General features: G+C 38.3%; 1 protein-coding gene across 2 annotated transcripts; it reads left to right on the top strand.

The window, feature by feature from the left end:
• The first annotated feature begins 59 nt into the window (after window positions 1-59).
• ERP27 (endoplasmic reticulum protein 27) lies at window positions 60-20,578 on the top strand. Of its 2 annotated transcripts, XM_041736960.1 has the most exons (7): window positions 60-995; window positions 1,378-1,478; window positions 3,148-3,285; window positions 14,651-14,767; window positions 17,320-17,445; window positions 18,842-19,039; window positions 19,973-20,578. In XM_041736960.1, exons 1-7 carry the CDS (start codon window positions 902-904, stop codon window positions 20,018-20,020), a joined length of 822 nt encoding a protein of 273 aa, XP_041592894.1. In that variant the 5' UTR covers window positions 60-901; the 3' UTR covers window positions 20,021-20,578. The 2 variants fall into 2 exon arrangements, with proteins under 2 accessions (XP_041592894.1, XP_041592895.1); XM_041736961.1 differs by lacking the exons at window positions 60-995; window positions 1,378-1,478 and adding an exon at window positions 2,487-2,524.
• Window positions 20,579-22,281: the final 1,703 nt, after the last annotated feature.

Genomic DNA, 22,281 nt, shown 5'->3' with positions numbered 1-22,281 from the left:
TCAGAGGGCGTGTGGGCTGGACACAGCAGAGAAGGTTTTGTCTCCCTGTTCTAGTGTGATGAGCAATGAATATTCAGAATCTGAATGGTAGAAATCTGGAATTATTTTACTCTATAGTAGTACATTTGGAACTTCCTCCTGAGCTTGAGACCTATATATATCTCACTGCCTCTGGGAATCCTATCTTGGATTTCTGAGGGCACTTGTGGGCCAAATCACATACTACCCTTCACCTGCTTATGATTTTTCAATGTAATCCTATCACCTAAAGAATAAGATCCTACACTTATTATCAAATGCCCCCTACAATCTGGACTAAATTCAATTACTCAGAATTCTCCCATACATTTGCATCTCCATGTTTGGCTCTACATGAAACTCTCTTTCCACCTTTGTTGCCTGGCAACATCCTACTTACAAAGGACTCTGCTTAAGCATCTGCTGGAGGAAGAGAACTTTCACTGAACTCCACCATTGTCTTAAATGTCCTTAAGTCTGTATTCTCATAGTATCCTATGAGTTTCTCAATTTTTTATCACTTCCCATTTTGTACTTAAATGATCTATTGGTCCATTACTCACACTAACAATCTAAGCTGGGAAAGTCTGGATCAGATCTTACTTATCTTTGTATCCCTCATGCTTAGATCAATATCTTCAGAGAATATTTCCTTTTTTTTTAATCCAAATGAACAGACTCAACTTTCTTCTGGCTGGTTATGTTCTGGGATCCTGTCATGGAATTTGGTCTTTTATCTCACATGTTGAAGGTTCCCATAGAGCCAGCTGCACAGTTCCCAGAACACTAACAACGCCACAGCCAATTAACTGGAGTGGGCTGCCCTGAACCAGCACCCCAAAATACAAAGTCCAGGGCTCGGAGAAGGAGCAGGAAAAGAACAATGGAAGCTGACCAATCCAGACTCTTGTTTCTATTATTTCTTTTCACATGGCGACTATCTCCAGAAGTTGCTGCAGAAGTTCAGGAATCGTCAGGTAAAAGAAAAAAGCACTTGGGTGATTGTACGGTGAAATTGTTGTTAGGGAAGGGGATGGGAACATGGTAGTGCTCTGGATAATTTTCCTCCAAATGGAGAATATTTTTCAGGAAATGGAAAAAAGATAAAGACCCATGTTGCCTAGTGGAGAAAAGAAAAGTCTAGCATTGTCCTTCAGAGAGAAACCATAAGGTGGAGTCATCCACCATATGTCAGTAAAACAATAAGGCCTTGGAATGATGATGGTACCCCTAGAGACTATGGTTTCTTTGGCCATAGTAGAGAGAGAAAAAGTATACATGCCCTCAACATTTAGAACTGCTGCTTCTCCATTTGATACCCCAATGCCTTCTGCTTCTCTCTTTCTCCTCTCTCTCTAGATGGCTCTGTTGCTTCCCAGAAACCCATATGGCTCACAGATGTCCCAGCTACCATGGAATTCATTGCTGTTGCTGAGGTGGCTGTCATAGGTTTCTTTCAGGTTTGTCTAGATACCCTGTTTCTGTTCCCCTAAAGAACCATTAACATTCCAGCCCAGAGCAGCCATGACAGTCACCTACTGGCCAGATGACACTGTATTTAAGTCAAGGAGCACAGAGTCTGCTTTCAGCTTATTAATCAAGACATATAAATTTCCAGACATTCCTAGTCTCTGAATTATGTCTTTCTGACCCTTGCTTCAAGAGTTCTGAGTCTCCTCATCTATGAATGCTTTGAATTTTAAGTCAGTATCCAGATTGCTGGGGCAGGAGCCAGAGTAAGCCCAACTTCTATCATCCAGGCAACACAGTAGCCAATAGTTCATCTCTATCTAAAGCCTTACGGTGCAGGAAGTCCCTTATTCTGCTTTCTCTCTGTTCTGAAATGCTGAAAAGGATGACCATTTGAATATTGAAGGTGTTAACCTCCACCTTCCAGATTTGCTGCCTGGCTAATGAAAGCAGCCACAATAAAAGGGCACCATTCCAGCATTTTTATCTTTCTTTGAAGGTGATGTCAGGTTATTCTCACAGATCAAGCCCCTACTCTAATCGCAGACCTTCCTATTTCCATTAATTAGTTACAACTCATCATCACCCAGTTGATTCTGTGAACATAGCTGGAAATGGCTACAATGAGATGCGAGTGGGGAAGGAAGACAAGGGAGCACGTTTCTCAGTGATGAGAGAAATCTGAGCTGGAGACCAAAACAGCCATCTCAGAAAGGCAGGGAGAGGCAAGAAAGCGGGAATGGAGGAATTTGCAATAAGTTAAGCAGCCACCAGATGCCGTCCGTCATTTGATCCATGAGTAATTCCCCTCTAAGGAGAATTAAAAAGGGGGAAGCAGAGATTAGCAATTGTTTGTAGCCTCAAATGAACTCCACACACGCTTCCAATGAACAAGATACGAGCTCCCTCTGCTTGACCCCAGAGGCAAGGCTAGTCAGCTGCTTTTCTTTTTGCACATTGTTCCTTCCAGCCCAGAAAGATGTCAGAAGAGAATATGCTCCCTCCAGTTGATTGCCTGGAGCCTCTCTGGGCAAAGGTCCTGTGACAGCTGGGAAAATGATGCCTGCTTGCTGCAGAAGGACTGGAATCATTACTTATATGTGTCTTCCCTGCTCCTTCCTGCAGGCCTGGGTTCTAGAGTTGGAACAACACAAGAACAGTTTCTTCATGGGCAATACTTGAGACTTAATGCAGGGAAGAAGACTGTTCTTCGTCCTGCACAAACCTTTGTTAATAAAACTTCTAAGCTTCTAATTTAATTTCCTTTATCCTTCTGTTTTTTCTTTTTTGGCCCTTTGGCAGCACCTATTTCCAAAACATTTGCCTCCTTGGGTAGGTCAGTGACAGTGCAGCCAAACTCTGCAGGCCTCTATGATTTTGAGGCCCCTCTCTGCTAATAAACTGCAAGTTTTATGGGAAGGCCAGACAGGAGTTTCAAGCTTAGCCACAATTTTGTAGTTACCTATTAGCCCACCCAGCCTGGAAAATTCAACAATGCTGCAAGTTTAGGCTACATTCTTAGAATGTTGTTTCACCCAGTACTAAATCAAGTCTATGATTTTTTCATGAGTAAGCATATTTCTATCTCCTATTCTGTTGATGTGTCTCATCTCCAACATAGTCTCTGTGGGTTTTTTTTTTTTTTCCTCTTGTCTTTAGGATTTAGAAATACCAGCAGTGTCCCTATTCCATAGCATGGTGCAAAAATTCCAAGATGTGTCATTTGGAATCAGCACGGATTCTGAGGTTCTGGCCCACTACAACATCACTGGGAACACCATTTCACTCTTTCGCCTGGTAAGTCGGGTGGACTGCTTGAGGCTTCTTCCAGTTGGTTATGGATTTACAAACTTCTAAGACTAGAAAGGGCTCTATGCCTTTAATACAAATGATGGTGACAGGGACCAAGGAGTCAAAGAGAATGATGACAAGAATGGCAGTTCAGCTCAAGCTTCCCAAACAGGTGCTGTACGGGATGGAAAGAGGATCGGACTGAGAGTCAAGAGGTAGAATTGTAGAACTGCTTTGTCATTGGGCCAGTCATGTGACTTGAGCAAATCACTTGACATATTTTTAGCTTCAATTCCTTCTGCTTTAAAATAAAAGAGTTTGTGTCATCTCTAAGGTCATTTTGAGCTCCAAAATGTTATATAAAATGTTCTATATCCTTGGGAGTTCGCTTACATTTACCAAACCTGTATGAAACAACTACTGTGTCCTCTGCAAGATATGATAATAAAAACATGTTAAGTAGGACCTCTGCTCTCATAGATCTTAAAATATAGTAGAGAATATAAATATAATTTACAAGTATCTAGAATGCAAAAAGCATCACTATGGATAAAGTATTGTGATGATTAAGAGGATAAATGCAATGTAGGAATTTTGGCAAAAAAAAAAAACTGATTAAGGAGACAACTGAGCTGGTATTTAAGGGATAGATAAAATTTGGACAACGTAGAGGAGAATTCATGTCCAGGGTGGGAGTAATATCAAATTTCAGAAACAGTGATCAAGCAAGCCAATTTGACTGGATCTCAGGGCACATGTTTAGAGAAAATAAATATAAGATAGAGAAGTTTGATTGAAACCATATCATGGAAAAATTTGAATGCCAGGTTAGTGGGTTTGCACTTAAGTTGGTTGGCACTGCAATGCACTTAAAGCCCTTAGATCAGGGGAGTAACAGGAACAGGAATGTGTTTTTAGCAAGATTATTTTGGCAGTGATGGCTAGGATGGATTGTTAAGCAAAAACACAAGAGTAGAGAGGACTTTTGTTAGGTTGACATAACCAATCATATTGCAGAGAGGAGTCTGCAATAGAGAAGTGGTAAAAGAAAGTGAAGAAAAGGCAGGTCTTGCTAATGATTAAATATAAAAGTTCTGGAGAGGAGACAAAGTTTAAAGCCAGGGTATGTAGGGATAGTGAGGGCATATACAAAAATAGTGATTTCTGATGCTTTAGTTAGTTGTTGTTAAGTTCGTATTGTTGATGGAATATCAAGATAAAGATGTATAGAATCTACTGAAAATGCAAATTTGGGGCAAAAGATAAATGTCCTTCCCCCTCTAGTTTCCAACCTACATATTTCACTTCTCATCCAAATCCTTTTTAAATGTATTTTATATCCAATGTCTCCAATTTTCTTCAAGTTCTTAAATATTCTGCTGTCTGATCCATGCTCCACACTCCATTAAAACTGCTTTCTTCCAGGTCAGCATGGCTTCCATATTTCCCAACCCAGTGAACACTCTTGAGATCTTATTTAAGTGAACATCTATGCCATATTTTTTATTTTATTTTTATTACATTTTTTTAAAAATTTAGTCAATTTGCCAATATATAGTATAACACCTGGTGCTCATCCCGTCAAGTGCCCCCTCAGTGCCTGTCACCCAGTCACCTCATACCCCCACCCACCTCCCCTTCCACTACCCTTTATTCGTTTTCCAGAGTTAGGAGTCTCCATGTTTTGTCACCATCTCTAATTTTCCCCCCTCATTTTCTTTCCTTTCCCCCATAATCCCTTTCACTATTTTTTATATTCCCCGTATGAGTGAAACCATATGATTGTCCTTCTCTGATTGACTTATCTTCACTCAGCATAATACTCTCCAGTTCCATCCACGTCGAAGCAAATGATGGGTATTCATCATTTCTGATGGCTGAGTAATATTCCATTGTATATATAGACCACATCTTCTTTATTCATTCATCTTTCTATGGACACTGACCGAGGCTCCTTCTACAGTTTGGCGATTGTGGACATTGCTGCCATAAACATTGGAGAGCAAGTGTCTTGGCTTTTCACTAACCTGTATCTTTAGGGTAAATCCCCAGTAGTGCAAGTGCTGGGTCATAGGGTGGCTCTATTTTTAACTCTTTGAGGAACCTCCACACAGTTTTCCAGAGTGGCTGTACCAGTTCACATGCCATATTTGACATTGTTGACTATCTCTTTAACACTATTTCTTTCCTTAATTCCTAGGGGCCTTCTTCTATTCCTCTTCTTCTTTTCTTAATCTATTTGAGATCTTCTCTGTCTCCATCTACACTGCTTCCTGATCCCAATGCTCTTCCCAACCTGAGCATAGAATTCACATTCTGTATAAGCAGACACTGTTTTCTTCACTACTTTAATTATAGAGCCTAAAAAAATGTCAGTAATGGAGCAGATGCCCATTAAGTATTTATTGAATGAATGTGTTTTCCTTAGGTAATACAATTTTTTTGTTTGTTTGTTTGGCTATCATGTGCCTGCTGAGGATCTGAAATGTTTCATCTCTAGCCTGGACTTCTCTCATGATTAAAATGCACTTGGATACCTTCATAAGCACTACAGTCTTAACATGTTCAAAACCGAATTTATCATCTGCATCTGCTAAGTTATGCTCTTTCCTCTAAAACACGTTTATTGAATGGCTATGTTCATTTAGTCTAAGTTTTGCCAATTAAACCTCAACATTGATTGAATCTATATTCCCCTTCACTCCTTTACTTCATTCCTCATTTAGGCTCCTAGCTTCTTTGGCATAAACAATTTTAATAGCTTCTTAATTTGTCTCCCTTTGCTACTTCATGACCAGTTTCTAGATTGGTATCACAATGATGTATTTAAAATGGAAAGTTGACCATCACACTCCCTTCTTAAAAACTCTTCAATATTCCCCATTTCTGTTAAGATAAAAACCAAGATGTTTAATATTACATCTAGTCTTCAATGACCTGGCTGCTACCTGCTTCTCTAGTTCCTTTTTTAGCACAGTCCCACCATCGGCTTTACTCTCTCACTACCCAGATATACACAGTACGATGATTCAATTCCATGGTTTTGTACAGTCCCCTGCCTTTAAAGCCACCACCCTTAAAGATCTCTGTCATTTAGCCTCACCCAGCTAACTCTTCATGTTCCAGTGAATCAGGTCAGTATTGTATCCTTCACAGAGCCTCCATGGATTTTCAAATCAGCCTTACCTATGCCTCTATACTTCCATATCTCTAGTTCCATTTACCACTTTATAGCACATGTCATGTATCTCTGTGTCTGTTTCACTTAACAGTCCATTAAGACCATGAGCTATTCAAGGGCAGGAACCATGACTTATTTGCATTTGCAATCCAAAGCTCTAAGGTATGCCTCTGGTCACAAAGACACTCAGAAGTGCTTGAGAAACTGACTCACCCCCAAAAGTAACTCTGAGTCCCTTCAAAAATGCTTTACTCACCTGGACAGTAGTTGCAGGTTTGTATTTTTACCATAGTAAAATAGGTTTCAATCAAACTCTTCTGTGACAAGCTTTGGAAGAAAGATATGGAAGATTGGGCTAATCATGTGACTGTTGAACCACTAGTAGTAACCCTTCAGTAGAAAAATTCTTTTTTTTAAATAAATGTATATTAGAGATATCTTTTTTTAAAGATTTATTTATTTATTTATGATAGACACACACAGAGAGAGAGAGAGAGAGAGAGAGAGAGAGAGGCAGAGACACAGGAGGAGGGAAAAGCAGGCTCCATGCAAGAGCCTGATGTGGGACTGGATCCCACGTCTCTAAGATCACACCCTGAGCTGCAGGCGGCGCTAAACCGCTGCGCCACCCGGGCTGCCCCAGTAGAAAAATTCTAATCAGCTACTTGTCCACAAGTACCTCTTTCCCAGTTTGTTATTTGTAAGTCTCATAAAGACCTGATTTAACACTCTCAACAAAAAAAAAAAAAAACACTCTCAACACTAAAAAATATGTAAAATGTAATAAATAAATAAATAAATAAATAAATAAATAAATAAATAAATAAATAAGTCTTAGTGCTCCCAAGATACATATGTGGGGAAGAAAAACTAGTGCTGTTGCTTCCAGTGTGTCTACAGGCTCTATGACCTCTAATGGATGCATTAGCCTTGTTTACAATTTATTCCTTATAAAGCCCTGTTGAGACTTCCCAGAGCTGTTCGCGGTTCTTTAGCATCTGTTTTTTTGTTTACCACTAGTGGCAGACCTACTCTGAATGAACTCCTGGGAACCCTGGATGAGATTATTGATGTACCATACCAAAAACAAACACATGGGTTCCTGCCCTACTCTGTTAGCAGGTCTCAGAGAGGTTCAACTTACACCCATGCCAGCTTTTAAATAAACATATTTCTCTCAGTTTATACTTTCAAAAGTTTAGCCCTATATTTTAATAGAATTATTATTTAGGAGTTCGGGATGCCTTTTTCTTTTTCTTTAAAGAACATCATCCAAGACTATTCTTTTTTGAATTGGGAAATGTGAACCTGTTGCAAAATTTTGGGTATCTACCCTCATCTTAAATGTATAGTTCATTCTGTTTGCTTGTTTGTTTGGTTGTTTGTTTTTAGTGCCTAATTTATGATAGACACTGTTAGGTGTTTTTCGTGTTCTACCATTTAATTCTCACAAGAATCTGATGAAATAATGCTTATTATCAGTAAGAACTCTACAGCTCCATATTCTATAGTTTCACAACTATAGAATAACCGATGTCTGCTTCACACACATTGCTGTCTCTAAAACATTCCATTTTTATATTACTATAGTGACTTTCTAAATTACTTAACCCTGCCAAAAATCTTTGTTTTTACTCCTAGATTCCATCTACTCTAATGCCCTTCATTCTCAAGCCTACTTATTTTAACCTTTTAAAACATTTATCTATCCCCCTGGCACTACTTAATCAAACCCTAGGATTATTACTCAAGATTTAATCGTATTTTGGCAAAGAAATCTCAGAATTTAGACATAGAGAATTTTCTATTGTAAGAACATATTTAGAGATAAGCTGGAATAATAAGTGGAGAAATAGCAAGTCTGTAATGAGTTGACATTACTGGATGCTTTGAAATGCTGGCGCAACAAGAAGCTGGCAAATGCTATATTCATGGAGCACATCTCCCTCCAAAAATAGTGCAGGCCAACTATATAAATGTGATGAGGATGAATTTAAGTAAGTGAAACAATAAGTTGTATATGACAACCTGTTTGGTGTGTATGACAGCTTGTCTCTTTTGAGTGTGACTGCAAGGAGACCCTCTACACTCTCTGACAGCACTCTTGTTGTTTCCCTAATGGAGATATAATCCTAGGTTGAATAAACCATAAGCCTGTTCTAAAATGGAATTTCAGATATTATTTGAATGTTTGTCCTGCTTTGGTTTTCCTCAATCACCTCTATTTTAAGAAATATAATTAGCCTAACTTTGACCCAGTAGGACAGTAATGGAAACACAGTGAAGGCATTCTTTCATTCCTTGGACAGTTGTGTGCTGGGTTCCTATTATAAGGAATGCACCTTACCAAACAAAGAGAATCAAAAGGAACTAGTGCATAAAAATAAACTAATAAATGCAAGAAGGAAGATATGTCAAATTATTAGGTATTTTTTCTAAAGTATATATTTACCAAATATATGGCAAGCTAGGGAGTTTATAAAAACAAACCCAGGGACATGAGGATATTTGTTTAACAAATGAGTTCTCAGGGCTAGTCAGGACATTTAATACTGTAACTGTGGGGTAAACTAAGACAACTTTAATACGCTTTATGAAAAACTGGGTTCTTAATTAGAGAGACATATAGGAATTCAAAGAAATATTGCTGAAGTCTTAATCTATAGGGAAAAACTAATCTGTTGGTATGATACAAAAATCACAAAACAAAATCATCCACTTCAAATACTCTTGGGAAGACTCAAAATTATATTGTAAGGTGGCAATCCTGGTTTACTGTTTCTGTTTCTGTTTTTCTTCTGGTGCCTTTTTTTGGGGGGGAGAAAAATGATATGATATCTCGAGTAAAATTCTTTCCAAAAACTGGAAAAATATATATAAAAAAAATTTTCCCCAACTCTTGGTTTCAGGGTTATTTTCTGCCCAGTGCATTATGCAAATAATTCCCTTTACAGAAGGGAGATTTCCTGTTCAAATATTTCCAGGAATGCTACATATGAATGTTCCAGAGTTTATTAGTTCAAGAAATAGTGAACCAATCCACCATGTTTCGCTAAAAGAAGCTACAAACTGGAGAGACTTCAGGAGAGTGGTTTTTATTAAAACTCTTTGCTACTTAGAGAATGTTATCACCACTTAACATCCTCTGCCTCCAACATACTGCATTCCTTAAGTCCAGAAACACCTGGAGTAACTGGGCTTCCTGTTCTCCCTGTTCTGGGAAATGGTGAGGGACTGCCTGGAAGAGCAGAGAGGGAGGGGCTCCTGGCCACAGCACATCTCTGTTAGCTGAGGCGCGGCCACCAGGCCTGCAAGTTCCTAGACAAATAATCAGGAAGTATTTAGACACATGAAATATTAAAAGGGCCCCGGTTGTGATTATAATACTGATGATTTTGATGTTTGCAATTAGCAAAGCCTTAAGTGTAAAGGAGACATGCCAGCTGGCAAAGCATTCTTTAAGCAACAGCAAAGAGCCTGTGTGCTCATTTTCTTTTTCTCCTGACTCTTACTGACTTGGAGAGGTGGGTGGGAGGGGCCCAGTAAGGACTCCTCTCTAGAAAGACTTTTTCTCTTGCTTTGATATTTCTGCCTCAAGCCTTCTGCTCAGAATTTGTGAATATTGAAACAACTAAATATACAAAGGGAGTTCACAGTTTAAAATATCCTATGGTTTTGACGATTTTTTTTCGAAATTCTTATTTTGAAATACATTTTTTGTACCTCTGCATGTATCTGTTTTATAAATTTGAGTTGTGAAAAACAGTCATAAAATAAAGTGATTAAATTGCTATCTGAAGGAATGTCAGGCATTCCTGTGCCTCAGCACCTAACATACTGCAGGCACTCAAAAAATAATTCATTTGCAAAGGTATTAGAAGAGAATGACTGGGTATATCTAGAATTAACAATATTAACCATAGAGAACCATGGGCTTCTTAAAGGTGCATATTGGTTTCAACTAACCCAATGGGAGACCACCTTGAAAAAAAAGAGGAGAAAAATAGGCAATGGGAGTCACCATGGAAATGACAATAATGAACAATCTTAGATTCCTACTGTTTAGAGACTTTATCTTTGCCTGAATTCCCTCCTGCATAAACTACAATGAGACATAACTCTGAATTTGCTGGGTATACTGGGAGAAAGTATCCAGGGGGCAAAAAGATGGTTCTGATCCAGGGCAAGATTGGATTGGGTAGGACCTATATGAGATAGCAAATGTAAGGTAAAGGGGTTGAGATGTCCAAGGGGTAGTGGCCCAAGCATCTCAAAAGTGATTCGAAGATTCAAGGTATTTAAGGAAACGTAACCCTTCAGGAGCTAGCATTTGTCTGTAGGCATAGCTGCCATGGGTGTTAGAAGCATTATCTTGTGCCTCTATGGGCATGAGTAGATTGGGGGAGGGGGACGGAAAACCCTGGGACAATGATTGACAGTATGAAGTCCTATCTTTTAATATATCTGAGTATGGTGGAAAGGCAGCTTTAAAATGCAAATATGGGAAACTGGACTAGGTAACTAGATAGCCCTTCTGTCAAAAATAATTTATTTTAAAAGCCAGGTGAGCAGAAAATGGGGTGGAGGGGTGGGGCTTGGAGAAGTAGTAAAAGAGGGAGAAATTTCTAGACTAAGATCTAGAGGAAGAAAATCCAAAAATAAAACCCTTCATTGGGACTGCTTTAGTCCTAGGGGCTTTTCCTGCCAGTTCTTGAAGAAGTCAAGAGGCTGAGAAGTTTATTATCTTTTTTGAGAACCTCAAGGAGCCAGAAAAGTAAATGTTGAAATCCAGGGCCCAGAAGCAGAAGTACAAAGTAGATTTAGTAAAACACCCTTTGCCCCACTTTGACCCTAAAGAGCAGTACCCTAAGAACAAGGATATACAATAAGTATATCAGCCCTCCCAAAGGCTGCAACATATTTAAATCATTTCAGTCCCTGAAATGGGATTAAGATGATCCTATGTGGATATATAAGTATATATACACCCATGCATACATGCATACAAACACACATATACCTCTACATATACTTAATTATACACATGTATCATTTATATAATCTACCCTTAGCCATGCCATAATATAATAGCTGAAACTCAAAGAAAAAGAGAACAATTTTAAATCAGAGAAGAGATTTCCCTCAAAATAATCTCAAAGGGCTAATACTAAGTTTCACAGATGACTTCTCAGTGACTTTGTACAGACTGGAATGTTACATATAAAGAAATATGTCCTGTAAAAACTGAAAGAAAATAACAGTAACCTTAGGATTCTACCTCCAGCAAAAATAGCCTTCAAAAATAAAGCTGAAATAGAGATATTTTAAGCAACCAAACTGAGAGACTATGTCACCCAACAGGTCTTACTCATACTAAAATGTATTCTCTGGGCAGAGGGCAAAACATCCCAGATGGAAGCTCATAAGTGCAGGAAGAAATGAAAAGAAACTAAAAATGTATAAATGTGAATGTATATTGACTATATACCAATAATATCTTGTGAGATTTAGAATTAAAATACACAATAATGATCAGCTGTAAGTCTTCAGTGTGGGGTCAAGGAATAGAGTTGGAAAGAGGAAAACTAATGCCTGCATTATCCATGAAGAGACAAAACTGCCAGACTAAGTTAGATTTGGATAACTAAAGAATGCATGTTGTATAAAGCATGCTTGGTAATCCTCAAGAGAGTGATTATAGCACATGTAACTTCTAAGCCAATCAAGGGAAGGAAGGAATAATATAAAGTGCTCAATCAATTGAAAGTAATCCCAAAATGAAAGAAAGTGGGATTTGGAACAGTCAGAACCAGTAACAAGTGCAATGCATATGGGATTAACTGTATTCATTGATTACTTTATATTACATTATATTATATAAAAATACATTACATTATATAAAAATAATATAGCAGACAAAAATAGCAGACTATATTAAAAAAATACAACTCTGTGCTTTTTTACCAAAGACATCATTTTAAAACATAGGGATATATGTAATGTATAAATATAGGTTAAAAGTAAAAGGACATACTCTATGATCCAGCAATTGTACTACTAGGTATACACACAAAGGATGCAAAACTACAGACTTGAAGGAGTACACACCCTGATGTTTATAGCAGCATTATCAACCGTAGCCATATGGAGAGAGCCCAAATGATGGGCTGATGAATGAATAAAGGAGATGTGATACACACACACACACACACACACACACACACACCGTGGAATATTACTCAGCCTCAAAAAGAATGAAATCTTGTCATTTGCAATGATGTGGATGGAGCTAAATATATTATGCTAAGCAAAATAAGTCAGACAGAGAAAGACAAACCATATGACTTCACTATTTGTGGAATTTAGGAAACAAAACATATGAACATATGGGAAGGAAGAAAAGGGAGGGGAAAAAAGAGAAAGAGAGAGGGAAACAAACCATTAGAGAGTCTTAGTGACAGAGAACAAACAGAGGGTTGGTGGAGGGAGATGGGTGGGGAATGGGCTAAATAGGTGATGGGTGTTAAGGAGGCCACTTGTGATGAGCCCTGGATATTACATGTGAGTGATGAATCACTAAATTCTACTCCTGAAACATATATTGCACTGTATGTTAACCAAAAATTAAATAAAAAAATTTTTAAAGAAGGAATTCCTACCTAAAGAAAAAAAAGTAAATGGATAGAGCTATACCATACAAATACTTCCAAAAGAAAGCTGATTTAGGCATATTAATGTCAGACAAAGTCATCTTTTAGGCAACAAGAATACCTAGAGATAAAGAATGATGTTTCATGGGACTCTGAGCCTTTGGCTCAGGGCGTGATCCCGGGGTCCTGGGACTAAGTCCCACACCGGGCTCCCCGCAGGGAACCTGCTTCTCTCTCTACCTATTTCTCTGCCTCTCTGTGTGTGTGTGTGTCTCTCATGAATAAATAAAATCTTTTAAAAAAATAAATAAGTAAAGGAATGATGTTTCATAATGATACATGTTTCAACTTGGCCAGATATGTAACAATTCTAAATTCGCATTCATCTAATACATGGCCTGAGAATATATAAGCAGAAACTGACAGAATTGTAAGAAAAAATGATTAAATTCACAATCATGGTGGGAGATTTTAAACTACTCTCTTGGTAGAATAAATTGGTTAAACAAATCAGTAAGAATATAGAAAAATCTGAACTACGAAATTAACCAAGTGAGCTGTTAGTATATTCAGAATACTGTATTTGAAAACTGCAGAATATACCTGATTTAAAGGACATATATAGCATATATAGAAGTTGACAAATGATATAACAAAATGTAGAAATTAAGCTAGAATAACAAGATTAAATTTAAAAAAGCACACTTCTAAATAGCCAATAGGTTAGAGAAGAAATAAGAACAGAAATTGGAAAACATTTTGGACTGAATGATAATGAAATCTACATATAAAATTTGTGGATGCATTTATAGCCCTGAAAGGAGGAAATGCATAGATTTTAACATATATTTTAGAAAAAGATAACAATAAAAATCAAGAATCTAAGCATCCATTATAAAGTGAAAAAACTGAATTTTATATTCTCCATTTCATGCTTTTCTCTATATGTATTATTTCACATTAAAGGGTACATATATACACACATAAATCTGATTATGTAAATGATCCTCTTGCCTACAGGTTAGAGTTTAATCTATTTACTTCAGCTTCAAGGTCCTTTGGAAGTTTGTCCCAGCCTACCCCACTAACCTGTCTCTCTCCTACTCACACTTAACATCTACTGTTAGAGTCATGGCAAACTAAATGCAGCTACCAGAACATGACGTCTCTCATCTTTTTTGCAAATACTGTTTGTTTTTTTTTTGTTTGTTTGTTTGTTTGTTTTTTATAATTCCCTCCCCATCCTCATTCACTTGACCAAGTTCTAGCTACTTTTCAAGAGTTGCTTCTTCCTGGAAGCTTTCCTGCTCTTCCTTTAGGTGGTATATGGGCCTGTGATTCCCCGGTGATGACATTCCTGTTAACTTCTTTGTATCCCACCGGACAGTGTGTTCCTCGAAAGCAGAGAATATTTCCTACTTACCTTTATGTCTTTTGAGCTTTAGTCAATGCCTGATATGTGGTAGATAGTCCAGAAACATTTATCAATGAATGAATAAAAACAGAATAGTGACAATTTTATCCTTTTTGTGTTACCCAGGTGGACAACAAAAAACTGGATTTAGAGAGCAAATACATTGAAAGCATTGATGCCAACAAATTAAGCCGTTTCATTGAGATCAACAGTCTCCACTTGGTGACAGAGTACAACCCTGCGGTAAACAATAGTCCTTGTCTCCAGACCCTTAAGCCCTGTGTCAGGGAGGGTACTTGTCTCCATAGCAGAGATCCCTTCATCTAGGAATTCTAACCTTAACCATTAATAACAGCAGCTGCCATTATTGTCATTTATTTTGCTATCCTTACTACAACCCTTTAAATTTGATGTTTGTCCCTATTCAGAAAAAAAAAAAAAAACACAGAGAACTTAAATATCCATCAGTGGGACTTGGATGGTTCAGTCAGCTGAATATCCAACCCTTGGTTTCAACTCAGGTTATGATGTCATGGGTCATGGAATTGGGCCCCACAGAGGGCATGGAGTCTGCTTTGGATTCTCTCTCCTCTCTCTGCCTCTCCCACTCATGATCTTTCTCTCAAATAAATAAATAAATCTTAAAAAAAAAAAAAAGAAAGAAAGAGCTCTTAAATACCCATCAGATGACTAGTAAGAAAAAGAGCCAGAATGCAAGTCAAAGATGAGTGAGTCAAAAACTTCTGAGTTTTGCTACCTGAAACCATTCACTATAGGCAACTCATCTGAGCCACCCTCTAAACCACACTTTTCAAACAAAATCACAATCTTAGCCGGAGTCCATTTTTTCCCCAAAAGCATTAGTGACCAATACTTTTGCAAAATACAAGGAAAGTAAATTAACAGACAAATGGAAAAAAGATTTTAAAAAGCCCACTGATCACATATTTGGATGTTACAGCTAAGCAAAATTTCTATAAAATTTTTAAAACTTCTCCCTACCTCCTTATGGACCAGTAACCAACAATTCCTGGTCTGACTTCCCCTGCACATGCCTAGACCCTCGCAGTAATCAGCTTTCTTTCTGGATTTGTCTCCTTTTGGTGTTGCATGCTGCATGCAACCCGAGTGAAGGTGCTGATCCACCTGTTCTGATAATCTTCTAACACTCTACAGCTTCTACAAGTGCCTTCTATACCCTTTTATTTTCCCTGATGTAGATGATAAAGTGATAGAGTATTAATTTCCAGTGATTTCCTCAGGTCAAAAATGCTCTGCATTCTCTAATAACATGACTTTAGATGCACATCTTGATTTTTAGAACTCACCAAGTCCTTTCACACCCATTTTCTCATTTAATCTTCATGTTGATTTTTTGAGGTAGGAGAGAGAAAAGTATTATGCCCATTTTATAGAGGAGCACATTTAAGATCCAAGTGACTTATCTGAGATCCCATATAAAGCAGGAAAGGCAGAGTAGAAGGCAGGAAGTCTACTGCTGAGGCATTCGTTCACTGTCTATTTCCATTTTGCAGGAGAAAAGAGGGTTCAGAAAAGTGGAGTAACTTCCTCAAGGCCATATGCCTAGCAATTTGAGCCTCAGAAACAACCCTCTGCACTTGTCCCTGCTTTTTTTCATGACTAGTCTGTCTGACTGAATCTTGTGGTTTTTCCATTGCCCCACTCAGGCTTCAATAGGAAACACCCTTTTTCCTGTTGACTAAATTCCTGTCCACCTCTCACACCACGTTTGTCTTCGTGGAGTGGTGACTCCATTTCCACTCTTACACAGATTCCAAACACATGCACCCCAGGGGTAGGTGTCAGCAGCAATAATCAAAAAGGCATCTTTCTCCTAGGCCATCATCATTCTCATGATTATGTCTATAGAGGTCAGGAGTGCATGTGGGAGCAGAAAAGATGATCTTAGAGTCCCTATTTCATGTACCCAGGGGCCTGGAGTTCTTCAGGCTAATGAAAGCAGGGACAAGGATTGGCCTTCCTGAATTCTAGGCCTGGGCAATCCCTTTTCTTACAAAATACTGACACAATTTTTAAGTTCCACATTAGTAGTGAAGGTAGATCACACCAAGAAGAAATTAGGTAAGAATAACTTTAGAGAAGCAAGTTTAACTTTCATTGTGACCTTTCTGTTTCCCAAAAGTGATATTTTTCCTATTTGGAGACCTGCCCCCACCACTATAGTTATGTCTCACCTGCTGCTGATGCAGAGGTTTGCACCAGTGACAACAAGGAAGCAGAAACCCACAATCATGTATTAGGCTGTTTGTATACTCTTTTTTTAAAATATTTTTTATTTATTTGATGGGGGGACAAAGGCAGAGAGAGAGGACGAAAGAGTCTTAAGCAGACTCTATACTGAGCATAGAGCTGTGTGAATCTCTTCATAAGGCTGCATGAGTGTCCAACGCTGGGACTGGCTTTCCCCAGAGTGAATGATAGAAGAGACCAAGCATAAGCCACTATGTCATTTATGACTTCATCCTGGAAGTCACACTCCATCATTTCTGCAATATCCCAGTGGTTACTCGGCTCACCCTTATCTAGCGTGGGCAATAGGGATCTACACAGTTTCATGACAGCCCAAGGGAGAGACTTATTGAGGGTCAAACTGAAGGCTAGTTACCATTTATGTTATGGATGGACAGTTCTCATTCATATTTAAGCCTATTTATTTACTGTGTTGCCACTAATGGGGCTTTTTGTTTGTTTTGTTTTGTTTTGTTTTGCTCCTTGTCTCTTTCATTCTACTATAAAATACTTCAATTTGCCAGACTGTGATTGGCCTATTTAATAGCATGATCCAGATTCATCTTCTACTGATGATGAACAAGGCCTCTCCAGAGTATGAAGAAAGCATGTCCAGATACCAGAAGGCAGCCAAGCTCTTCCAGGGGAAAGTAAGTCTGAAATGGGAGATACTCTTTTGAATACTCAGTAGCAGGACACTAAAAACAGGGAGATGGATCCAGGGAGATTAGGTAAATAAGGAAAGTGAGTAAGGTTAAGAGATAACAAAAGGGAATAGAAGGGAAGGGTAGGAAATATCAGAAAGGGAGACAGAACATGAAGACTCCTAACTCTGGGAAACGAACTAGGGGTGGGGGAAGGGGAGGAGGGCGGGGGGTGGCGGTGAATGGGTGATGAGCACTGAGGGGGGCACTTGATGGGATGAGCACTGGGTGTTATTCTGTATGTTGGCAAATTGAACACCAATAGAAAATAAATTTATTATTAAAAAAACATTCTTGAAAACAAAAATAAATAAATAAAAAATAAAAAATAAGATCTGAAAAAAAAAAGGTTAAGAGATAAAAAAGTAAGAACTAGGACCTAATAAATCACATTACCCTGATTTAAAATTAAAGATGCTGTATTTTATACTATTAAAGTCCTGTATAACCATATCTTCTCTTGGCTGGAAGTTTATTTCATTTTTTTTCTACATTAAGAAGTGGAGAGAAAAATAGAGATCCAAAGATGTTGAAAATAAAAATCCCCTATTAGTCACAATTTAATTAGTCCTTGCCATAATCTCTTAGAATTTTAGACTCAGGACTTATTTCTTATATAAAGTAACTCTCACGTACCTGGTGCCTACTAGATGTCCAATAAATATTTAGTCCTGTCCCTTCTCTACTTCATGCAGCTCTGTTTGGTATCACTGAAATAATAAAACTCCAACCACTTCAATGTTACTGCATTAAACTAGACCTTTTCGATGTTGACAATTGTCTGGTAATAACATAAGCCAACTTTCGGGCGGCTATTTCCTTAACACTGGATGTTTTCAAAATTTCTGAATCTAAATGATCCCCTAACAAGAACATTATAAAGGTTTCTACTTTGAGTAGAAGGTTTGATTTAATAATATAAAATAATAGGCATTTATCAAGCATTTACCATATGCCAAAAACTGTACTGGACATATTAAATGGATCCGCTCATTTAATCTTTCTGGGCAAAAGCCTATTTTGCCAATGAGAATATTGAGTCTCAGAGAGGCTGAGTAATGTGCCAAAGTCACACAGCTGGAAAGTACCAGAAACAAAATGTAAAATGTATTATCTGCTTTTAACCATTAGGCCATACTTGTTTATTTAACTAATCACTAAAGTTATTTCCAATTTTGTGTTCTTAATCTTAAATCTGATGAAAAGGGATAAAATACCAAAGCAGAGAAAAATAAGAAATTCATTATATTATATGGCACAGACCACAGGTTAGTTAGTGTAAACTGCAACAATTATGAGACGTCTCTTTCTCCTCTGGACTTCAGATAGATTTTTTTTTCAGATTCTTTTTGTTCTGGTGGACAGTGGCGTGGAGGCAAATGGGAAGGTGATCTCATTTTTCAAACTAAAGAAGTCTCAACTGCCTGCTTTGGCAATTTACCGTACTGTAGATGAAGAGTGGGATACACTGCCCATGGCAGAAGTTTCTGTGGAGCATGTGCAAAACTTTTGTGATGGATTCCTAAAAGGGAAACGGCTGGTAAGTAGGAGTCTCCAGTATAACAAGTTGAGTTTTCCTCTCTATGTCCTGTTGAATAAAAATTCTTTGAGCTCTCCTGGATTTGATTAAGAACAAAAGTTCACAAGGGTATGGTAGAGAGGATCAGAATGTTTCTTAGGTAATGGCAAATACCCACCATTTGCTTCTACGTGGATGGAACTGGAGGGTATTATGCTGAGTGAAATAAGTCAATCGGAGAAGGACAAACATTATATGGTCTCATTCATTTGGGGAATATAAATAATAGTGAAAGGGAATAGAAGGGAAGGGAGAAGAAATGGGTAGGAAATATCAGAAAGGGAGACAGAACATGGAAGACTCCTAACTCTGGGAAACGAACTAGGGGTGGTGGAAGGGGAGGAGGGCGGGGGGTGGGGGTGAATGGGTGACGGGCACTGGGGGAGCACTTGACGGGATGAGCACTGGGTGTTATGCTATATGTTGGCAAATTGAACACCAATAAAAAAATAGAATGAATTTTAAAAGTATGATACTATTGTTAAAATGGCCATCAAATAATAATGTGTGTCTGTTAACAATATTAGAAATGTTTAGATTGATTTCAATGATAAAGCCTAGCAACGCTGCCCCATTGGAAGGTGGCTTTCTAGAAAAATAAATTTATTATTTAAAAAAAAAGAATGCTTCTTAGGACAGAGTCGTGAGAATAGAACTACACAGGCAACTTTGGAAATGTCTTGCATATTCAAAGGAACTGAATTTGGGGTTTTACCATTCTGTTTACATTATTAATGGGAAACAAACCAAATTCCTATATATAAGAGTTCATGAAATAAAAATTAAGAATGGGTTTAGGACCTCAGGAGTAATTAAATAGCTGTTTGCTAATCTCAGAGCTCAAAACCAAGAGTGGGTTCCAAATCTAAGTAACAGTGTCATGATGTTTTTCAGAGAGAAAACCATGAGTCAGAAGAAAAAACTCCAAAGGTGGAACTCTGATTTCTCCTGATACTTCTACATACTACTAAGTATTTACATGAAATGTAAAAAAGGCAACTGAAATCTCAGAGACAGTAAACAGGATCACCAGGCCTTATACACACACACACACACACACACACACACACAGCTCTCCACTTTGTTCCTTAAAATCTCATTTACTCTCCTTATCCTTTCTTTTAAATTGTCTACACTCTTACTACCCATCCAATCTTCTATACAGTCATACTGCGTAGCCCCATACACTGCAATACACGCTGCTCAATGGAGCCTTAAAGAGAAATTCTGTGTTCTCTTTGAAGGGAGAGAGGTTGTTTTGATTTGTCATTTCCTATTGAATCTGTACATACCACAGGACTCTCATGCAACATAATTTCTGCTCTTTTCTAGTCCTGAAGAGTTGAAACTCTACTTTCTTCACAAGCACGTGTCCCTCTCTAACTCAGTCAGGAATAAAGGGAAGGTTTGAGACACCTTTCTGGAATTGTCTTTTTGCCAGCCCAATGATGTTTCCAAGTCTCTAAACTCAGCAGAAACAGACTATGTAAAAACTATGCTTGTTTAGCGTTCCTAACTCCTATGTAAATCAACAACCACACAATAAATAAAAAGCAATAATGTTATAGGAAAAGGCTGGCATCTCTTTGCAGGCCAAACCTTTTATAAATACCCAGATGCCCAAATAAGCAGTAGGTACCTCACCCTTCGGTGCCCACTGTTTAGTGTCAGGCCACGAGCCACTAATGTGTTATTGTTAACTCTATGGGTGGGATGGGAGGTGGTAGAGACCATCCTGCATGAGGATCGACATAAATGTGGCAAAAAAAGCTAGGAATCAAATTAGGTAAAAGATTGGGGAATAGGTAAGAAGGGGCCCACCTGGTGCTGGGGCACGCTGGGGCTAATAGGTGCAGATTACTGTAGGCGGGGTATGCAATCCAGTTTATGTGAAACAGAGGGAGTTTGGTAAAGTGTCTCTGGCCCCTAGACTGTTACTGTCAACACACAGATGCTACATTGTTCCCAGGAGGCCCTTGGCTCAGAAGGAAAGGGCCTAAGTGCTGAAGAGCTGAAAAACCACAGTGTACACCTCAAGGACTGGCCCAAGTGAGGAACAGGGAGTGAAAGACTTAGTTGTTTCTCTCTGTGGGGAACACTCCACAGCCTCTGAGCTGGGAGTGGGCAGCTGGCAAGGACACTAGGAAAGCAGCAGTGTGAATGGCACGCCTCTCAGCAACATGAGACTGATGGATTGTGAGGAGGCCATCCAGTCCATCCTCGGGGCTGCAGGAAACCACCCAGTCTCTTGCTTGAGGCTAAAAAATATTCCTAGGGTAGGCACATCCCAGAAGCCTCCCTTTGATCCTGTAAACCAGAACTCTTGACATTTCCAGTCAGGAAATTCTTCCTGATATCCAGCTGAGGTCCTCTGGCCACACAAACTCGTTTCTTCTTACCTACAGTCCATGGAAATTCTTAACAGCTGCCAATCACCATCTCCAAGTGGCACCTCCAATTCTTGCTGGTTGCTCTTAACCTCCTTATCCAGTCTTCTTTTCTCCATACCTACAGTCCAATTCTTCAGTCAATTTGTTTTATCTCCAGGTCACTTGAATAGCTTTATTGTCTTTCTCTCTTTCCTCTTTCTCAAGTTTCCCTCTTTTTTTTTTTCTTAAAATAGAGAATTCCAAAACACTGTACAAATTTGGTAAACGTTAAAAGATAAATTCCCATGAGATATATTTTGTTCCATGTTGGGTTAACTTGTCAAATATTTCACTTGAAGTGTTTCCTCCAATAACTGCGGTCGACACTGACCACATCTTTATTGTGCATTTTGCTGCTTGATGACATTTGGTAGCAATTTTATTATATATTGCCTTTTTATGCTTATTTTCATCTCTACTATTGAATTGAGTTTTCCTTCAATTTCTGGTTCCCCAAAACTGCAAGATATTTTTGCCTGTCTTCTTCACAGCCAATCTGTTCTTTGTCGCTCTGATGACTCATGACCAAAGAATGGAACTCTTTCAGAAAGAAGAGATTTCTAAAGTTTCTCAGTCATTCACTAGATATCAGACTTAGCATTGTAAAGTTCTTTAATTTCTAGATCTTCTCTATTTTTGGGTAATATATTCCTAAGACTCTACATTCATTTCTCCAAGGCCATGTTGTTGTTGAAGAATCTAGATAAATCTTAGCTACTTTTCATTATGGACTCACTCTTTAAAGTATGAAGAAATTGCCATACTTTTCTTTAA

Source organism: Vulpes lagopus, chromosome 21, assembly GCF_018345385.1.
Source record: "Vulpes lagopus strain Blue_001 chromosome 21, ASM1834538v1, whole genome shotgun sequence".
NCBI lineage: Eukaryota > Metazoa > Chordata > Mammalia > Carnivora > Canidae > Vulpes > Vulpes lagopus.
The sequence above is the reverse complement of the archived record's forward strand: the minus strand, read 5'-3'. Positions and strand labels throughout refer to the sequence as shown.

What these genes read in the sequence shown, in the direction of transcription:
- ERP27 (XM_041736960.1), top strand. Translation starts at nt 902, where the DNA reads ATGGAAGCTGACCAATCCAGACTCTTGTTTCTATTATTTCTTTTCACA. An exon ending in AGAAGTTCAGGAATCGTCAG is followed by an intron (nt 996 to 1,377) that starts GTAAAAGAAAAA and finishes CTCTCTCTCTAG; the next exon opens with ATGGCTCTGTTGCTTCCCAG. An exon ending in TGACAGAGTACAACCCTGCG is followed by an intron (nt 14,768 to 17,319) that starts GTAAACAATAGT and finishes TCAATTTGCCAG; the next exon opens with ACTGTGATTGGCCTATTTAA.